Source organism: Pleurodeles waltl, chromosome 6 (genome assembly GCF_031143425.1).
Source record: "Pleurodeles waltl isolate 20211129_DDA chromosome 6, aPleWal1.hap1.20221129, whole genome shotgun sequence".
Classification (NCBI taxonomy): Eukaryota; Metazoa; Chordata; class Amphibia; order Caudata; family Salamandridae; genus Pleurodeles; species Pleurodeles waltl.
In genome coordinates this window covers 514688645-514707922 of record NC_090445.1, presented here as the reverse complement: position 1 = coordinate 514707922, position 19278 = coordinate 514688645, and the positions used below count along the sequence as shown (strand labels likewise).

General features: G+C 45.9%; 1 protein-coding gene across 1 annotated transcript in view; it reads left to right on the top strand.

Annotated features, from left to right (window-relative positions):
• The window catches only part of ST7L (suppression of tumorigenicity 7 like), a 782219-nt gene extending 763724 nt beyond the window's left edge, over window positions 1–18495 (top strand). Inside the window, exon 15 of the mRNA XM_069238668.1 lies at window positions 18111–18495. Coding sequence (XP_069094769.1) covers window positions 18111–18206 — 96 coding nt within the window. The 3' untranslated portion in view covers window positions 18207–18495. The remainder of the gene's footprint in view (window positions 1–18110) is intronic.
• The last annotated feature ends 783 nt before the right edge of the window (window positions 18496–19278 follow it).

The window sequence follows — 19278 nt, the reverse complement described above, 5'->3', positions numbered from 1 at the left end:
TACCACAAGGGTCCTCCTTGAGCCCCACATTGTTCAATTTATATGTCCATCCACTAACAGAAATGATAAAGGCCCATGGTATTTCCTCAATATCCTATGCGGATGACACCCAGATTATTTCCTCCCTCTCTCAACAAATGACTGAAGCATCCAATCAGCTCATTAACTGCCTAAAAAGGTTGTGGACTTGATGGCATCCAGTAGTCTTAAGCTCGGTGGGGTGAAAACTGAGGTCATGGTGGTAGGAAATAACCCTGCTTGGTGAATGGAGCTAAATCGGCCAGATGGTATGGGTGAACAACCCATTTCCAAAGAGGAGATTAAGAGCCTGGGTTTTTGGCTAAACAACACACTCTCAATGGCCATACAAGGAAAAAACATTAGCCGTAACTTGCTTTTGCCTATTAAGGTCACTGAGAAAGCTGATCCATAGGCTACTTACTGTCTACAATCCTATAAGAATACTGCGTTCCACCTACCAACTTTTCACAGTAACAAAAATAAAGACATCTGGGGGTGGATGATGCTTTTTCACGTAAAACTTTGGAACTCCCTTCCTTAATCATTAAGGAAAACAGAGTCAGAACTCCAATCCTGCAAATTACTAAAAACTGCCTTATTTAACTAAATTGCTAAATGGGAGGGTTATCTGTAGCTACTTCAGCACTGGGAGGCCCAGATGGGTAGACATGCACTCTACAGGTACCTGTGAATAGAATAAATAGGATAGAATGTTTCTGATAAATACATATTCTTCCACAAATGTATAACCACCCTCCATCTAACCTGTGAGTTGCTACCACGGTTAATAATTATCTAAAATATGCAAACCAATTGTGTGCTGTATTTGTTGCCGTAGTTAATACCATCTCGGTTTGTCTCTGCATGCATCATGCAACTTTGAAATTGTCATTGAAGGTGCATTGTGCCACCTGGAGCCACTGGGGAGAAACTGCTGGGGAAAAGTTTCCCTGATTCCCAGAGCAGTCTGTAGCCTGGAAGGATTATCCAAAGGTGAGCAATCTGCTGGAAGATGTATTAACCAGAAATATTGTTACCAATGGAGAGAATTTTTTCACAACACGTTGACCCACAGTCTGTATACACATAGGCCCTCATTATGACTTTGGCGGTCTATTCCGTAGACCGCCGAAGTCACTGCCGCCATATTATGGCTGCTGGCTGCTCTCCGACACTATTTGGCAGGAAAGCAGCCATACCGGCGGTCTGCAGTCTAGTGGAGCTTGCTCCACCGGCATGGCGGTGTTGCGTTGGCGGGGGCTGGCTGTAAAGGGAGGGCCATGGACCCCCTTCCCTCCCGGACGACCACCAGGTAAGGTGATCGTCTGAGGGGGGGAAGGGGGTTTGAGTGTTGTGTGCATGAATGTGTGTGTGTGTGTGTGTGTGAATTAAGGGGGATGGGTGTGTGTGTTTATGTGCGTGTGTGCAAGTATCTTTGTGCTTGTGTGAATGCCTGTATGCTGGGGTTAGGGGGGTGTCGTGACCGTGTGTTTGAAGGCGGGTTTCGGGAGTCCTGTTGTTGCAACAGGAATTAGTATTCCTGTTGCCAGTATCTTTACCACCAGGGATTTTGTGGCAGGGCTGCTGCCACAGAATCCCTATTGGAAAAGATACTCAATACTGCAGGCGGTGATAGGTGGATCGCTGGGTCAAGGTTGGTCAACCTTCAACCAGGTGGTCTCACCGCCCTGGAGTTCAGGTGGTGAACTGGCTGCAATGCAGCCAGTTCACTGCCATGGTCATAATTTGGCGGTCCTGAACCGCCATGCTGTCTGCAGTCTAACTGCAACCGCAGGTGTGGCGGGGCAGGACCGCCAAGGTCATAATGACCACCATAGTCTTGAAGCGTGGGCTGCAACCTGAAAGTCTCTAAACTCAGTCCCCAAAATTCAATGAAGGGGAGCAAGAGAGACCATATTTGCTTCACCTCGGACCAGCATGAGAAGTACTCATAGTTTTGTTCGCTTACCAAGGTGTACTGTACCACTTTATAGACTGTCTCTGATCCAGTAGAAGCAGTCTCAAGATCACTCAAGATATAAAAATATAAAACATCACCTTTCTTTCTCATTCTTGCACCACAAATGAGAATCCGCTGAGAGAAAACACTAATCTAGGACACACTGTGAATTGTTGGATTCCTCATAGGAGCCGGTTGAGTGCTTTAAACTTTGAACTTAGACATAAAATGAGGTTTCAAACCTTGTATTGAGTGTGGTGTCTGATTTTCCATCTCCCATGCTACATAGCTTAGTAAAAACGTTGATGATGGCAGACCTGCCAACTCACACAGTGCCATTGTGTGACACACAATATTGGGTCCCGTCACACGGTCTCCCGGTGAGAAGCCAATATCTCACGGTGACATGGAAAACAAGATGAAAAACACTATAAACAGTGGCAGCAACCTCAGCAAGCTTGTTTTTTTTTTTTTTTTGGAGGGGGTTTGGGGCTTGGATGGGGGCAAAAGTGCCTCTTCTGTGCTTCTTGGCATGAGGCCACGGCCCCTCCAAGTTCTCGCTCCCTCCTCACACTGAGATTTTCGGTGAAGTTGGCAAGTCTGTGATGACAGTTCCTCTTCTTAATTCAGCTCGCTTTTCATTCTACTAACTGTCAGGCGGTTGATGTTTATTCAAATAAGATGACCAGGGCAAAGACTCCAAGGCCCTGAGAAAGTTGTAATTTTGAAGACCCTGGTTTTGATCTTTTGTTATGATAAGCACATCCCTAAAACATATGCTGCTCATGACATAAAAAACAATTTAAAAGCAGACACTCTGCTTTTCCTCTGTGGACTCTGGAATGGAATTAATTGATTTGCGCCATGCTAGATGAGTCAATACCTATAGGGAGGTGACTTTCAAGAAGTTGTTTGCCCGTTCGCAGGAATACAACTTTTATGAGGAAATTATCTTCAGGGCACTGGAATGATTAAATCTAGCCCATTGAATAACCTAGCCTTCTACAGTAAAGAAATACAATTTATTAACTGGTATTTGTCTCCATTTAAAGCTTTATGATTTCACTTTCTCTGGACAACTTTACTGATATATTTGGCATATTTATTGGAGTGATTCAGTCCATAAGACCTAAAGTCAGTCCATACAAACGCAATAGTCCTTCCGCAAATGTTTTAGGCAATACGATGTGCCTAGGTCCAAGTTTTAGTTTCTCAGATAACCATTCTCATATAGGTCCTGGTATTGTTCTCTTTACTGGAAAAGAGAGAGAAGGCACCAGTCAGAATACCTCTGGAACACACCACCCAGTTCTGCTTCCCTCTCAGAAACCTAGGGTTATAAAGGGCTGAGAAACAGGCAGGGTTGCTCTGACTCTTTCCCACTTTTTTCTCATTGGTCCTTATTCTCGGAGTGATGGAGACACCAGAAGGAAGACTGCTTATATTTATTGACTGGACTACGTGTTCTTTCTTTGGGAGGCATGTCCTAATATTAGTTGTCCATGCCCCTTCCGCCCCCTCACTACATCTGCCTGTTCCCTGTTGGGACTGAGTCCTCCATTGAGGCCCATGCAAAACTCTGGTAAGTCCTGGGGTGAGCCCAGACCCTCTGATGTGCACCAATTTCTCACTCACGGGGAGAGGGGAGAGGGGAGTGGGGGGACATTGTTGTTACAGGTTTCCCTCTTTTGGGAGCACTGATTCTGCACTACTGTGGCGCTGTGCAGTTTACTGGCCTTGTATAGGCATGTCTAGCATTTCTGATGCCGTGGTGTAATTGCAAGAAATTATTCTCTGCATTTTGTGGTGTGGCACTTGGGGAGACTGCTGATATTAATGAAGCCATATAAACTGAACAACTTCAGTGTCCGAAGACGACAACTGCTGAAGATAACCACCCACCAACCAGGCCTGCTGCGCTGTTTATTGTGGTAGTCCGAGTGAGAAACAAGACCACCACTTGCAGTTCCACACTACCAAAGAAGGCACTACTAGTGAAATCCAGAGAGGTTTGCCCTCCACCAAGCTTGCACCCAGCCGCATCTCCGCTTAACAGGTAACATGCGGCTGAAAACAAAAAACTGAGAGACTGTAACTTGATCTCACAAAGAGATACTTTCAGTTAGGAAGTTAACACTTACCAGGGTGAACTCTTTGGCTCAAGAACTGATTGAACTATCTTATAATATAACTGATGTGGTACTCCTTTAGTGAACTCAAACCTGTGCCTACTCTTGTTCTCATGTCAGCTGTCTAGGGCAATTGTTAGGTAAAAGGTCTTCTTTAAGGACATCTAGCTAATTCATGTTATTCCATGTATAAATAATACCACATATTTCATCCACTCTGCTGGGGCAAAGGGTGGTCAAGTTTAAATAAATGCTTATTTAATGTAGAGAAGCACGAATTTTCAAGCCATGTTTATATTCAAAAGCTGGTGTCAGGTTTCAAGAAATAACACACACATTTTTGTTTTCAGTTGTATGGGCGCACCATGTAATAGTTATAATTACTTTGTTACATCTTGCTTGAATGTGGTACTGCATGCTTTAAAAGTGTTTTTTTTGGGGTGAGTGTTATTTGGTTTTATCAGTTTAAACCTTTGCCAACATTATTTAGTCATCCTTGACTAACTCAAATTTAACAGTAGACTAAAGATGTTGACAACATTTTATAGTTGAGCACTTTTTCAAGTGGGTATCATAATACTTGAATAACACAAAAAGGTAAACATAGTTTTACTAGATCAATAAACGCTTTTAAAACATGAACTGCAACATATAGCAAACACTGATTATAGGAAATTAGTGTTTATTCAATGTTCTTACCTGATTGGCACCAGGGGCACATTATATTTTGGTAAAGCAGAATTCCTTCCTCTGGGCTTTGCATGCAGTAATCAACTCCCACCCTATATTTCTATTGTATGGTAGAATTTACTTAGTGCTTCCTACCACTGACAAAGCTACAAATAACTCCCAGTGACATTGAGTTTCTGGGAGGCTCTTTCAGTATCTTTGCTTGAAAGGCAGTTATAGATTAGGATTTATTGAAAGTATTTGGTGTGGTGCATGAGAATCAGAGATGTGCTCTACTCGTAGTACAAAAAATTTGAAGCTGTGTATAAGATTGAGGTGTTGCTGAAAGGTTGGAGAATAGGCGTGGTTGCGCATGCAAGTACCTTTCATAATCTTTAGCTGGGGTTTCTATCCATTTTTCATGAGCAAACATATACACAAGTATAATTGCTCATGCATAAGAATCAGTGATTGCAAATTCACTTTCCATGTATACTATTTTTCAGTGTGGGAAGAGCTAGAGAAGAGTTGGAGAATACCCTTTTATATGTAAGTTTACATGTGTGCACAGAATAACTGGACATGCCAATCTTGGAACCCTAGAACTATCCCGTCCTTCCTTCTTCCAGTCTGTGTATGCAGATTTGCAGAGAGTTGTCAAAATCAGAGCATTGCTAGAATCCATACCCTGATTTAAAAAGTGCCCTGGCACAATCACAAGGGTTATTATCAGAGCTCTGATATAAGAATGATGCCTCACTGCATGGTGGCACTAAAAGGGACAATGGTTTTATTTTTTTTAACATGACTAGCGGATTTATTGAAGCTTTTGGAAGAAAGTAGATATTTTAGAAAATTCAACACCCTCGATATGTTCTTTTGTAGGGTGTGGCAATAAGAATAGTATCTGGTTGGAGGGCTTGCTGGTGATGATATTCTGTGTATGTGGTGGCTTTCTTCTCTGTGGAATATGATGCGGGTGTGCCATGGCAGGATACAAGATATGGGTGTGTGTCTATTTTCGAGGTGGCAGGGGCCCATTTTTTTGTGTCCATTGTGCAACGTGATTGGATGCCAATTATGGTGGTGTTGGGGTAATGAGAGTGGGCAGGATACAAAGTGCTGAAAGTGCTCTTCTTTGCTGGTGGGCGATGCAGGTCACGTGTATTGTGGCCTACAAAACACTTGGTATAGGTCTTTTGTGGAAGGGATCTTGATACCAGGCAGGATATATATTTTTAAGAGGGGGTGATCGTAGGGTAGTAGGTACAGATGTCTATTTCGGAATTTAAGGGTAGGACATGTATGTGGATGTTTGGAGTACAGCGGACACAAAATTAGGATATTTTATGGATATTGGGTGCAAACTATAGAGCTCCATTTTGACGGTAGACGGATACCAGAAATTGAGTCTTTTTTGTCTGAGTTGCAGTTCTCTAGGGCAACTGATCTGAATATCTGTTTTACTGGTGGCTAGACTCGAGTTTTGGGGGCATGGGTGTCTTCGGATGGATGATGCAATGTTTGAGCATGTTTGTTTGTATGTGAAGGGAATTGTTGAATGCCATACTTGTGTGGTGGTTGCAACAGCGTGCTCTGGGTGAATAGATGTATGTGGGGATAGGAAATCTGTATGTTGGAAGCAGAACAACATATACTTGATTCATTTGGTGATTGGCTGTTGGGGGGACAGATCAACATGTTTGTAACTCAGTGATAATATTTGTTTCAGTTGTGGCCAAGGTAAGTACGTGGTGAGCAGCTGACTATCACTGGGTAACGGTAAAATAACGGTAAATTAACAAATAACGATGCAAAATAAGCTGTGGGCCTCAAAGTGTGAATTCCATTCAACAAAATAACACGCCACAATATTCGGGGGCAGAGGGTGTATTGTACAGTCCAGAGGACCGACTACAGGACGCAGTAGCAATGCCGAGTATCATTATAAATTGTATTGTATGTGTGGGCGGCACAGGCTATATCGAGAACCAGTTTTAAGAAAACATGTTATGTTGCTAATGCACCTCCAGTAAAATGGAATGAAACAATCAAGATATTGACCAGGATTTTGTTAAAGGAAGGCTGTGACTCAACTAAAGCCGTGAGTACCCTAAAAAAGAACTGCTTATGTTGTATTTTCACTCTATTCCTCCATGCCTCTCGCGGCTAATTTGTGTTTGGGTTATGGACGAGAACATGTTGAGTGATGTTCGTTATTCAGGATCTCCCTCCAAGACACTGCTGTTGGGCGTTGTAGGCCACGAACAGTAAATAGGAACATGTGTTTAAGTAATGGCACTTGCAAGACTGCACTAAATAAGGCAGTGAAGTCATTTTTGTTAGGGAAAGGGGTATTGAGCATAAAGGTCCAGTTCCATTCTTATCCGTGTGATATTTGCACTAAAAGGTTGAAGTTTAGCACTTGCTGCTCACATATGTATTCAACTTGGCTTTCATTCCCTGAGGGTTATAAATATTGTTAATATTTTCTATTATTCACAGCTCTACAAACAGCAAATCGGAAAGGGGCCATCAAAGGTGCCTTGCAATTATCATCTCACTTGCATTCCTGTTTTTATTTTAACCTTTGTATTGACTACACATACACTAGACATGGCAGGGTCAAACTGATAGTTAGTCAGTAGACACCACTGATTGACTTTTACACTAAAAATCAACACTTTTATGATATTGTGAACCCAGGCTGTCCACCCAGGTGGAGGAGTAAGAGCATGAGGAAAGCAGTCAAATAACCCACACACATCAGAGTATTGAATACCCAGCTACTAAATTCAACATGACAGCTTTCAAAACTGTCCAGTGTGTCTTGCTTCCATAAGCCTTCAAATGAGGAACAATCTCATACTGTAATCCGCATTATGTCACTATCCCTCTCCTCCTTGGACACCCTCCTGGCCAATCTCCCCTTGCTCTGTTTGCTTAGTGCATCCTTCTTCGAAGAGAGGTATTCCCTGATTGCCTCCAGGTTTGTGAACAGCAAAGTACCCCCCACCCCCAGACTATCCGTCTTCTTGGGAATCTTAAGGAGACCTTCTTTCCTGGGAAACCAGCCCCTCCTTCATGACTTTGTTACTGTTGCTGCCTTAGTGTCACCAGAAACACCTCCCTCTGGTGCCCATTGCAGTCCTGTCAGATATTTTTTGGCAGCCATACTCCCGATGAGCGTAATCAGCTTAATTAGCTACCTTAGTGGCCAAAGATCCTCAGCAGGCAATCTGAGGCCTGCAGCATTGACACGGATAGCTTTATTAAACTCTCCAAAAACACATTTCTTAGGAAGTTATGGATCTCCATAGTAAGTCCTCGGAGTTTTTGTGCATCTGGGCAAATTTTGTAAACACTCGAACTTTGTGTCTACTGTAGATGTGTAATTGAGACTATTGCGCGCTCCTAAATATTTAGCAGCTAGGTTGGTGTAACTGTGAGCTTGTACTGAATTTATTTGTTGGCTCGCACTCTCTTTTACAGGGGGTTCTCAAATCACACTGTGACCCGTGTTGGTCCTTTCTAGTTCTCGTGTTAGTCTTTCCTCATGTTCCCAACTGCAAAGTCAGGGCTCACCAAGATTGTGGCCAGCATGGAGCCCAGCCACTTGCAGCACTCTGAATGAGGGTCGTGGATAAGATCATTCTTATTCTCTTCCGTCCATTTAAGTGGATGGTTCTTTACATTTTTTGTGCGGGACAATATTAAATATCGCTTTATGTGCTAACTCTCAAACCTTGCAGCTCTTAGAACCAGTGCTTAATTTGTGTTTGTTGTTTCTGGTGCAGAGCACCAGCACTTATTTTTGAGGGCCGGGGCTTATTCTTCTGCCTCAAGCATTTGCTGGGAGCAAAAGACACATATGGGAAAGACGGAGGAAGGGAAAAACGAAAAAGCGTCACAAAGGGAGAAAGTAGAAAGGTGCTAGCTGCTCAAACTGGGGGCTGGCCTCCCTAGGGGGGCCTCAAGTGATCCCAGGGGTGGCGCCAGACTCTGGCCAAAAGCAGCATTATACAGATACCAGGCCTTTACTTTAAGCAGAAGCATGTTATTGCATTTTTAAAAAGGTAACAGTAACGTCAATGTTTAAATAGGTCTGGACGTATTTAAACATTGCCATCTTTATAAAATAATTGTGAAAAACTCTGTGGGAGGGGGCAATGATTTGTATTTTTCAACTGGTTGGGGTGCGGCATTAAAAAGTTTGGAGACCACTGTGCTAGAGTGAGCTAAAGGGGCAGGGGGTGGCTTTATATGGATTGAAGAGGCCCGAGATGGCTTCAGGTTTATGCTGCCTCAGTATTCCGTGTTGGCACATTTAATTGCAGCAGCTGTGTGTGTAGGGCTTTGGGCACCGGCACCTTTTTATTTACAAATTAAGCACTGCTTAGGACATGTCACGTTTAAGAGATTGCTGAACCTCAAACAGATGAACACGTCTTTGGTTGTGGATAGCATTTTAAATTTGTTGTCATTTTTAGCAGACACATAACCTTATTCTGAGCAATTGCATGTACTCCGGGAAGCATAGAAATAGCTTTCCGCCCTAAAAGTTTGCTAACCCACACCTTCGCTTCTGGCCTTGATTTTGACATGAAAATTCGTACGAAAAGGGCCCTGGGGAGCATGATGTTTACTGCAGAGAAATGTTTATTCCTACTGCATTTTATAGTGGATGGTGTGTTCTCATGTTTATTTGCCAAGACAATGAAAATGTTGCTTTTAACACTAGACGGAAATGCTGCTATGTCAACCAAGATTTCCTTGACACACATTTTCAATTATGCAGCATTAAAGAAAAAACGGAGGTTTATGCATCGCACTGCAAATGCAGTCCTGCCTTTTGAGGTAACCCCATCTAAAGGCCATTTTGCAAATCAAGTTTGATTCATGCATTGCAGTGCCCTCAACATGCAGTGCTGGTCCAGAATAGGTTTTTCATTGCAACTGCAAAAATAATCCAAGAGCAAAAATTAAACTCGACATCATTTTTGGCAATTCTGTATGAATGAACTATCGTTCGACAATAAAAACCATGTTTATTAATGTAGCCGTTTCAAAGCCTTCCTTCCCAATGGTTTCAGATCATTAAGTTGTGTTTTAATTACATCGTATTGTTTTCAGTTTAACGTTTGCATTAGAATTGACTCTTTTTAATGGTGCTGATCTGAACCGAGTACCCTCATAATAAGCAAGGAATTTTTGGGGGACAAAATAAAACAGGTAGTGCAGCAGAAGTTGAAACCTGACAAGTTCTCGGTGTCCTTCGGAGACCAGGACTGTTTGGTTTATTTTTCCGCTCATAATAAGCTCTGCTTTCAAAACTAATCCCTACCGTTTCCCCAATGCTCATTAAACGAAACCGGAGAATTATCGCCCTTGCCCAGCTGCTTAACTTTTTCTTTCGTTATGTCTAAACAGTTTAGGATTGTGTTTACCTCTGGGAAATGTGGACATGTTCTAGGCCTGTGCCAATTGCTCGGTAGCTCTGCAGTTGGAATGGTATAAACAAGTCCTGTCACAAGCTTCCCAGCTGTTTGCAGTATGCAGGGTTTAATTTGCTCCTCTGTGCTCGGGACGGTTTGCCCTTCAGGTCGTCGGAATAAAGGCCCCCGCTCAGCACAGTACAGTGTGCACGGATGGGAAACCCCTGACTTGGTGTAGGCCTAGGGGAGAGTCCCTTCCAGGCAGGGGCTTAGGAGACACTAAATTTCTGGGGGGGACAGGGACAACCTTGAGGTGGGCCCCCTGCACAAAGTTTGCACCCAGAAGGGTTGCCATGGTAGGGGGAGATGGGGAAGACGGTCGCTTCCAGTCGAGTCCTGTGTGGCCTGCAATTCCCTGTCTGCTGGGCCCTTTGCTGCCTGTTAGGCAGCAACAGGCTCTGTGATGCTGTTCGCCTGTGTGAAGTCCTAAGAGGCCTGCACTGCCTGCTGGGCGCAGTGCTTCCTGTCGATTCCTGTGCTGCCTGTCGGGCACTGTGCTGCCTGTTGGGAGCTTTCTTACTAGTCAGGCTGTATAAGTCTCTGGGTCTCCGCCTGCCTATGAAGGCCAGTAAGGCCTATGATTGCTGCTAGGTCCTTGTCTGACTGTCAAGTGGCAGTCTCTGTGCTGCCGCGTTCCTGTGAACTGCTGTGCCTTCTGATAGGGCCGTCCTTAGTGCTGGTGGCGCCCTTTGCGACATTGTTTGTTGGTGCCCCCCAGTGACCACCTCTGCCACGGATTCCCTCACTACTATCCATCACCACTCTCTCTCAGATGCATTTCATTCGTTTTATAGCACCACTCATACCGGGAAATATCCCTTACAACGCAATCAATGCAATGCATTGACCATGCTGCCATTACCACAAATATGGGTCTAGCACACATGCCTTTACCACACATATCTTTACCACACATATGCGTGGTTACAGCATAGATAGCGGTCTAGCTGTCCGGGTGGAACAGGAAGAAGCAGAGGAGAGAGAGGTAAGTAGGGCTGTGGCTGGGTTTAGAGTGGGAGGTTGGGGTCATTTTTAGGGCAGGGTAGGGTCGGGGTAGTTTTTAGGACAGTGTGGGGTAGGTTTTAGGGTACAGGGTGGGGGTCATGTAGTATTTAGGACAGAGCGGGGTAGGTTTTAGGGTTCAGGGTGGGGGCAGGGGCATCAAGGTAGTTTTTAGAGCAGTTCAGGGTAGGTTTTAGGGTTCAGAGTGGGGGTCGGGGTAGTTTTTAGGACAGGGCAGGGTTACTTTTAGGGCTCAGGGCAGGGGCAGTTTTAAGTGCTTGGATGGGTGGAGTATGGTATCAGGTGTAAGGGGGCAGGGTAGGGAGAATTTACCATGCATGTTCCTTTACCAAACATGCTTTTACAATGAAATTCGTTGTAAAGGCATGCGTAGTAAAGACACGGTCATTGTTGAGACCGCAATGTTAAGGCATGCACGATATACGCATGTATTGTTCTATCATTCATCCCTCATACCAGTCTAGGGTGTCAAAGCACTTTACATCACACAGACATTACGCAGAGACAATCATCATATATGTTTAAATCAGTGTATATGAAATGTTACATAAGACAGAGGACTACAAGGTGTAGGTGTCACAGGTCATCCATACTGGTAGCAGGTATAGTTTCAGAGTGCTTTATCTGGAGAAGGGCAAACTCAGAATTTAAAACATAATACCATGGTTGGGGGCTCTCTTTAATAATAAGAACTGCACTCAAATCAACTTGTTTTGCAACATTAAGTTAATCAAAAAGTGGGGGGAAATCATGACGCTCTAATCTATACCTTGATGTTTGCATGCAGCTCTTTGATGAGTTCATTGCTCACTGTTCTATATTCAGTTTTCATTTATAAATTGCAGGGGACAAAAAAGGAGCTCTCTGATGTAGGAAGCTGGCCTTGTGTGTGGTGAGTACCTATGGTATTATCACCTTATACCAGGTCCAGGTATCACCTTATTAGTGAAGTGTAGGCAGTGTCTAGAAGCCAGGCTCTCTAGAGTTAGCTGTGGATGAGCAGCCAAGGCTTATCTAGGACACATGCAAAGATCATGCAATACCACTGTAGTCACACAGCACTTACACACATGAAAGAAACACGTGTTACGAAAATAAAGGTTCCTTATTACAGTAACACAAACACTAAAACACTAGATAGGCAATACTCCAATAGGATGTAAGTAACACACTATTATATGTACAGCAGCAATCACAAATTGGCATAAAAAGCAATAGAAAACAGTGAAAAGCAATAGGCAATACTGAAGGCCTAGAGGGGACCAGACCATATACTAAGAAAGTGAAATGCGAAAGCCGGGTCCCCACCCAAGGAAGTGGAATTGGTAGAGGGGAGCTGGAGGAACTAGGAAACCCCAAAGGTAAGTACCAGAGTGCCCCCCCAGCGACCAGGAGAAAAGAGGTAAGTTACAGTTTTTTCCCTGACCCACCAAAAGGACTTCAGAGAAGGATATTGCAAAACGCAGACAAGACTGCAAGAAACTAGAGGTGGATCCTGGAAGAGTAAGACCTGGAAAAGAAGGGCACCAAGTCCAGTTTACGTAGGATGGTCCGGTCGTGGCAGGAGCCACAACCCACCCATCTGTGGATGCAGGAGTTGGTCGACGGGGAGACGAAGATGGTCAGCAATGCAGCACTGGAGCAGATGAAGAGTTCCTAGGTGATGCAGTCGACGTCCCACGCCAGATGAAGAATTGCAGTCAGTCTGTGGTGTGGAAAACCCACCAACAAGCCTTGGCAAAAGCAAATGTCGCAGTAGGAGAAAAGTGGAGCTACCGGGGACCAGCAAGGTCCAGGGGGACTCAACCCATGGAGGGGAGTCTCAGGTGACCATCAGCAAGGCAGAGAGTCTGGAGGAGGAGAGGCAGCCCCCACAGAAGACCTACAGGCAAGGAGCCCAGGAGCTGTAGAGAGGCCCACAGCACACCTGAAGAGAGGTCCCACTTCACAGGCGAAGCACATTGAGGGCTGTGCTTCACAGAGAAGAGTGCCGGGGGTAGCTGCAAGAGATGCGGTGCATGGGGGTACTGTCCTGCATGGGAAGGCAAGGACCTACCTACTCCAAAGTTGGGCAGCTGGTAGAGAGGACCAAGGAGACCACTCCAGACTACCACCCCTGATGCAGGATCCACGCAGCTCAGGAGGAGAGGAGAGGAGATCCACGCAGCCGGTTGTTGTTGCAGTTGGTGCCTGCGGATGCAGATAAGTGACTCCTTCACTTCAAGGAATTTTCCTTCTTTCTTCTCATGCAGACTGAAGACTTGCTGCCCTCAGAGGAAGCACAGCTGGGCAAATGTTGCAGTTGCTGGAAGGAGTCGGAGAAACAATGTTGCGTGGCAAAGTCGTCGCTGGAGCTGCAGATTGTAGGTTCCTGTGAAGTCCAGTTGCGGTTCCAGTGGCCAGAAGTCAAAGTAAACGTTGCAGAGGAGTCCTGCTGGAATCTTGCACGTCAAATCTGAGGACCCACCCAAGAAGGAACCCCAAAATAGCCCAGAAAGGGGGATTGGTCACCTAGCCCGGTGACCACCTAGGAGGGGGCTGTGATGTTACCTCCCTGACCTGGCCACTCAGATTCTCACAGAGGCCTCTGCCAACCTTAGATTCAAGATGGAAGAATCAAGTGGCCACCTGGAGGAGCTCTGGGCACCACCCCTGGGGTGGTGATGGACAGGGGAGTGGTTACGCCATTTCCATTGTCCAGTTTCACGCCAGAGTATGGGCTGAGGTCCCTGAACTGGTACAGACTGGTTTATGCAAGGAGGGCACCAAATGTGCCCTTCAGAGCATACTAGTAGCTTGGCGAGGCTACCCCTCCCAAGCCTTGTAATGGAGAGGGTGTTGCCTCCCTCTTCCAAAGGAAATCCTTTGTTCTGCCTTCCTGGGCATGAGCTGCTCAAGCAGCAGAAGGAGGGCAGAAATCTTTCTGAGGGGTGGCAGTAGCGTGAGCTGTTCGGAAGACCCCATAAAGCTGGTAGGAGCAATGCTGGGGATCCTCTAAGGAGCCCCCAAAGTGCATGGAATCATACAATCAATACTGACAATAGTATTGGGGTATGATTCTGACATGTTTGTTACCAAACATGCCCAGGTTCGGAGTTACCATTATGTAGCTGGACATAGGTAGTGACCTATGTCCAGTACAAGCGTAAAATGGCGTCCCCGCACTCACGAGGTCCAGGAAAATGGAGCTGGAGTTCGTGGGGGCACCTCTGCTCCTGCAGAGGTGCCCTCACACACAGGTACTTGCACCCTACCCTCTGGGTTAGGAGGGCCTACCATAGGGGTGACTTACAGTGACCTGGTGCAGTGGCCTGAAGTGAAAGGGTGCAAGCACCTTTTCACGCAGGCTGCAATGGCAGGCCTGCAGACACAGTTTACATGGGCTCCTATGGGTGGCATAATACATAATAAATGCTGCAGCCCATGGGAACCCCTGATCCCCCAATGTCCTGGGTACCTGGGTACCATATACTAGGGACTTATAAGGGGCACCAGTATGCCAAGTGGGGTGTGTGTGTGGTCCAAGCAACCACATTTAATGGGAGAGAGCACTGGGGTCCTGGTTAGCAGGATCCCAGTGAACACAGTCAAAACATACTGACAACAGGCAAAAAGTGGGGTAACCATACCAAAAAGAGGGTACTTTTCTGCATCTGACAAAAGCAGAAACCCACTGATCTATTCACATTATATACACTTTGTGATCTTCATGTAGACGGCCTTTGTAGCAGGCATAGTAACCCTGTACGTTATGATGAGTCAAAACTTCCACTGGACAAAACTTCAGTCTCTCTCCAGAATGACCATTAATCACCGGAATTATCTTAAGATTTTTATTGTTGCCTGAAAACTGTTGGTGGCAAGGAACATCCAGCAGGTGCTTTTAAAGTCACAATATACTTGCAAACATAGCACCTCCATCCTAAGTCAGCACCCAGTGCGGCAGCACCGGTTGCATCGCCCTAGCTGCCTTAACTTGCCCTGTCCATCTCTTAGGCCATCTGGTTCTTCCTGGGACCCATGCTGTGTGCTGGTCTCTCCGCTGTCTATCCAGCAGTGTCAGGCTCTGTTCCACCATAGCCTGTGAAGTCCTGTAAAGCCTGTGAGCTGCCACAGTGCTGGCTTCGCATCCACAGGCCATTGGCAGGAAATGAGATTTACAGACAGCCCTTGCCCTTCAGAGCGGGCTTTCACAAATACCAGGAAGGCTGAGGGAGAGACAGGTGACAGAAATGTTGGGGGGGGCAGGATGTCAACTTAGGGGACAATAATTAGCACTGGGGCAGGCAAGCTGGAGAGAGAAGAGAGTGAGAGAGAGGCAACAGAAAGGGGGCCCTAACAAACACTGGCGCACAGGGTGCCACTAGCGCGCTAAAGCCTGCCCTGCTCATATCTAACAGTAACTCAACAATACGGTTTTTAGAAAGGGAGATACTCTGCAACACAGCACTGTATTTAAAAAGAAAGGGAGTTACTTAGCAATAGTTTATTTAATTACCCAAACCTCCTTACCTTCTCAAATCTTGCTGCTGTCTTCAGGGTTCGATCTTCAAGGGACAGGAAGGGTCTGGCTCAGGAGGGACTGGATGCACACAGCAATCAACAAAGGGCCTCTCCTCTCCCTTTGTTCTCAGAAGTGCAGACTGCAGGCAGCTGTGGCGGCAAGGTGAGAAAGAATCCCTTGTGTGCTGCAGCACAACAAAAGGGCAGAGGGCGAGTGTCCTGGAGCCAGGTCACAGGTCAAGTGCAGGGCCATATAGGTAGCGCTTTCATGCGCTAATGGCCCTGCGAATTACAGGAGAAGGGAAAATTATTCTGTCCCCTCGTCCCCCCCACCCTTGTCCCCCGTGTCCCCCCCACTCCAAAATCTGGGGGGGACATATCCCCCGCGTCCCCCACACTTCCTACGCCCATGAGTTAAACCAAGCTGCCTTTGACATGACGAGATTTTAATTGGGACCCTCAGACAAAACGTAAATGTGACATTTTCTAGAGTCTCCGTTTTTTCCTTCCTGAGCATTCGTTTTGAGACCCCATGGCATTTCAATCAATCAATCAATCAATCATAGTATTTATAAAGCGCGCTATGTACCCGTCAGGGTTTCGAGGCGCTGGGGGGGGGGGGGGGGGGGGGTGAGCGCTGCTGGTTTAGCGGTCGAAGAGCCAGGTCTTGAGGAGCCTTCTGAATGCGAGGAGGTCCTCGGTCTGGCGAAGGGATGTGGGGAGAGAGTTCCAGGTCTTGGCGGCGAGGAAGGAGAAGGATCTGCCGCCGGATGTCTTGCGCTGGATTCGGGGTACGATGGCGAGGGCGAGGTTGGCGGATCGGAGTTGACGTGTTGGGGTGTAGAAGTGGAGTCTGGTGTTGAGGTAGGAGGGTCCGGTGTTGTGAAGTGCCTTGTGAGCGTGGGTCAGGAGTTTGAAGGTGATCCTCTTGTCTACCGGGAGCCAGTGGAGTTCCTTTAGGTGAGGGGAGATGTGACTTCGGCGGGGCATGTTGAGGATCAGTCGGGCGGAGGCATTTTGGATACGTTGGAGGCGTTTGATGTCTTTGGTTGGGATGCCAGTGTAGAGTGCGTTGCCGTAGTCAAGTCTGCTGCTGACGAGGGCCTGGGTCACCGTCTTTCTGGTTTCTGTTGGAATCCACTTGAAGATTCTGCGGAGCATTCGGAGGGTGTTGAAACAGGAGGAGGAGACGGCGCTGACCTGTTTGGACATGGTGAGGGCGGAGTCCAGGATGAAGCCGAGGTTTCTTGCGTGGCTGGCAGGGGTGGGTGGGGGTCCGAGGACGGAGGGCCACCATGAGTCGTTCCAGGCCGAGGGAGTGCGTCCGAGGATGAGGACTTCCGTCTTGTCGGAGTTGAGTTTCAGGCGACTGTTGTTCATCCAATCGGCGATGGATTTTAGTCCCTCGTGGAGGTTTGTTTTGGCGGTGAGCGGGTCTTTGGTCAGGGAGAGGACGAGCTGGGTATCGTCGGCGTAGGAGATGATGCTGAGATGATGTTGGCGGGCCAGTTGAGCGAGGGGGGCAATGTAGACATTTCGGCACCTTATGTATAAAGTTATTTTGAGTTCATCTGAATTAAGTTCCTGACTAATGTTTAAGTTTATTAGAGGGTGCAATCCTTTCAAAGTTGCCTTAGCAATGTGATTCAGCGCTGGCCTTAACATGTGGGGATTTCGAGTTGTGCCACATCAAGCCTGCCCGACTCTCCTGTCTAGTTGGCTGCTTCCATCATGAGGGTTTAAGGTTGCAATTAAGGGTCTGATTTAGATTCCGGAGGAGGGGTTACTCCGTCACAACGGTGGCGGATATCCCGTCCGCCGAAATCTAAATCCCATAGAAAACAATAGGATTTGGATTTCAGCGGACGATAAATCCGTCACAGTTGTGACGAGTAACCCCTCCCCACCGGAATCTAAATCAGGACTTCAAGGTCAAATCAATTTCATAAGTCAGACTGTCAGGTTGTTCCCTCCCGTTCTGCATGTTTCCGCATGTGGAACAGCGTCGGCAAGTTTTCAGATAAGGTTTATTTCTGGTCTTTGCTTGGGCACCACCTGAAAATTGGACATATTCTTTCAATTATAAAATATACCTTAAAGTGCTGACTTGTGACTTTGTGTCAGAATGACTAATTATGCATTCTCCATATATTCGATAGCTGTGACTGACATTTCTTTCCCAATCTTTAGGTATTACCTTAAGCAAATTGCTTCAAATAGGGATTTGGCGTGCGCCTCATATCCGCATTTGTTAGCGCTGTTTGAGGTAGAGTGCGCATGTTTAACGGTCCGTGTTTTAATTTCTTCCAGTTCTTCGGCACGCTCTTCTCTCCCTTCAAGTTTGCAGTGGAAAAGGTTGAGAGCTTCATGCCATCCGGTCTCTGGCATCAGCTGACTCGCATCTAACAAGAATGTCCCGTGTACTGAACATTCCTCAGACTCCTGCCGCATTCCTTGTAGGGATGGATAACAGCTACACCTGGGAGATGGCAGTGCTGGACCCAGTGTTTGCATAGACAAACACCTTGGTCCCGGCAGCAGCGACAGCGCCTGCGGGACTGAAGAGTTCATGTGCTTGTAGGGCACTAGCAGTTACAGAGAGCTGTATAATTTCAAGGTCTTTGCAGTATCATTTATGTATGTAATGTGATAGAAAAGGCAAGTCGACCTAATAAATCAAGTATTTTTTTCAAGATTTGAAATGTCTTCATTTCCTGGAAACATTTAAATCAGCAAGAGTGTTTCCCTTTTCTAGGTGGTGTATCTGATTGAAAGATTTTTGTCCCACAACTCTTTAAGTGCTGAATGACCTTAAAACACTTCTGTACATTAAACTGGGCTTTGTAGCTTCTCTCTGACAGCAGTAGGGGCAGCTGATGGTATCCCTTGTATGATATGCTTATTTGATTTTAGAGTGTATATGTGTTATGAGAGATTAATATTCTTAATGTTTTCTGGCAGAATTCACAAACTATTTGATGACTGAGCCCAAAAATACAAAATAGTTTGAGCCACAAACCAGAGGGGGAACACAGTTGGTTTGTTTCTCCGTTGAGTCAGATCAGTTTCTTGTCCTCGCGCCTGAGAAAACATCTGAACTGACATTCACTCGTAAATGGCGCAAACTAATCTGCATTGCGTTTTCTGGTTGCTTGGCAATGCAAACAACTCGGAAGTAATTTAACAAACAGGCTATTGCTATATCTTATTGACAGTGTTATTCCCATTTCCCTTTTTAGCGAATGCCCACCTCCACTATCTCGACAGAGTTATTAAGGTGTCTTAATTTACATTGTGCACAACGGGTAGTAAATAATTGTTACAACAAACTTTTTATCTTGTTTTTTTCAGCCTTGCTAATTTTACATCCTTACTGCGCAGCGTGAGAGCCTTCTCTGCTTCACAGCCCATCCAGTGATTGACTCTAAGCTAGCTCTAAAGATCTTCAAGAGATGGCATTGGATAGGAAAAACTAAAA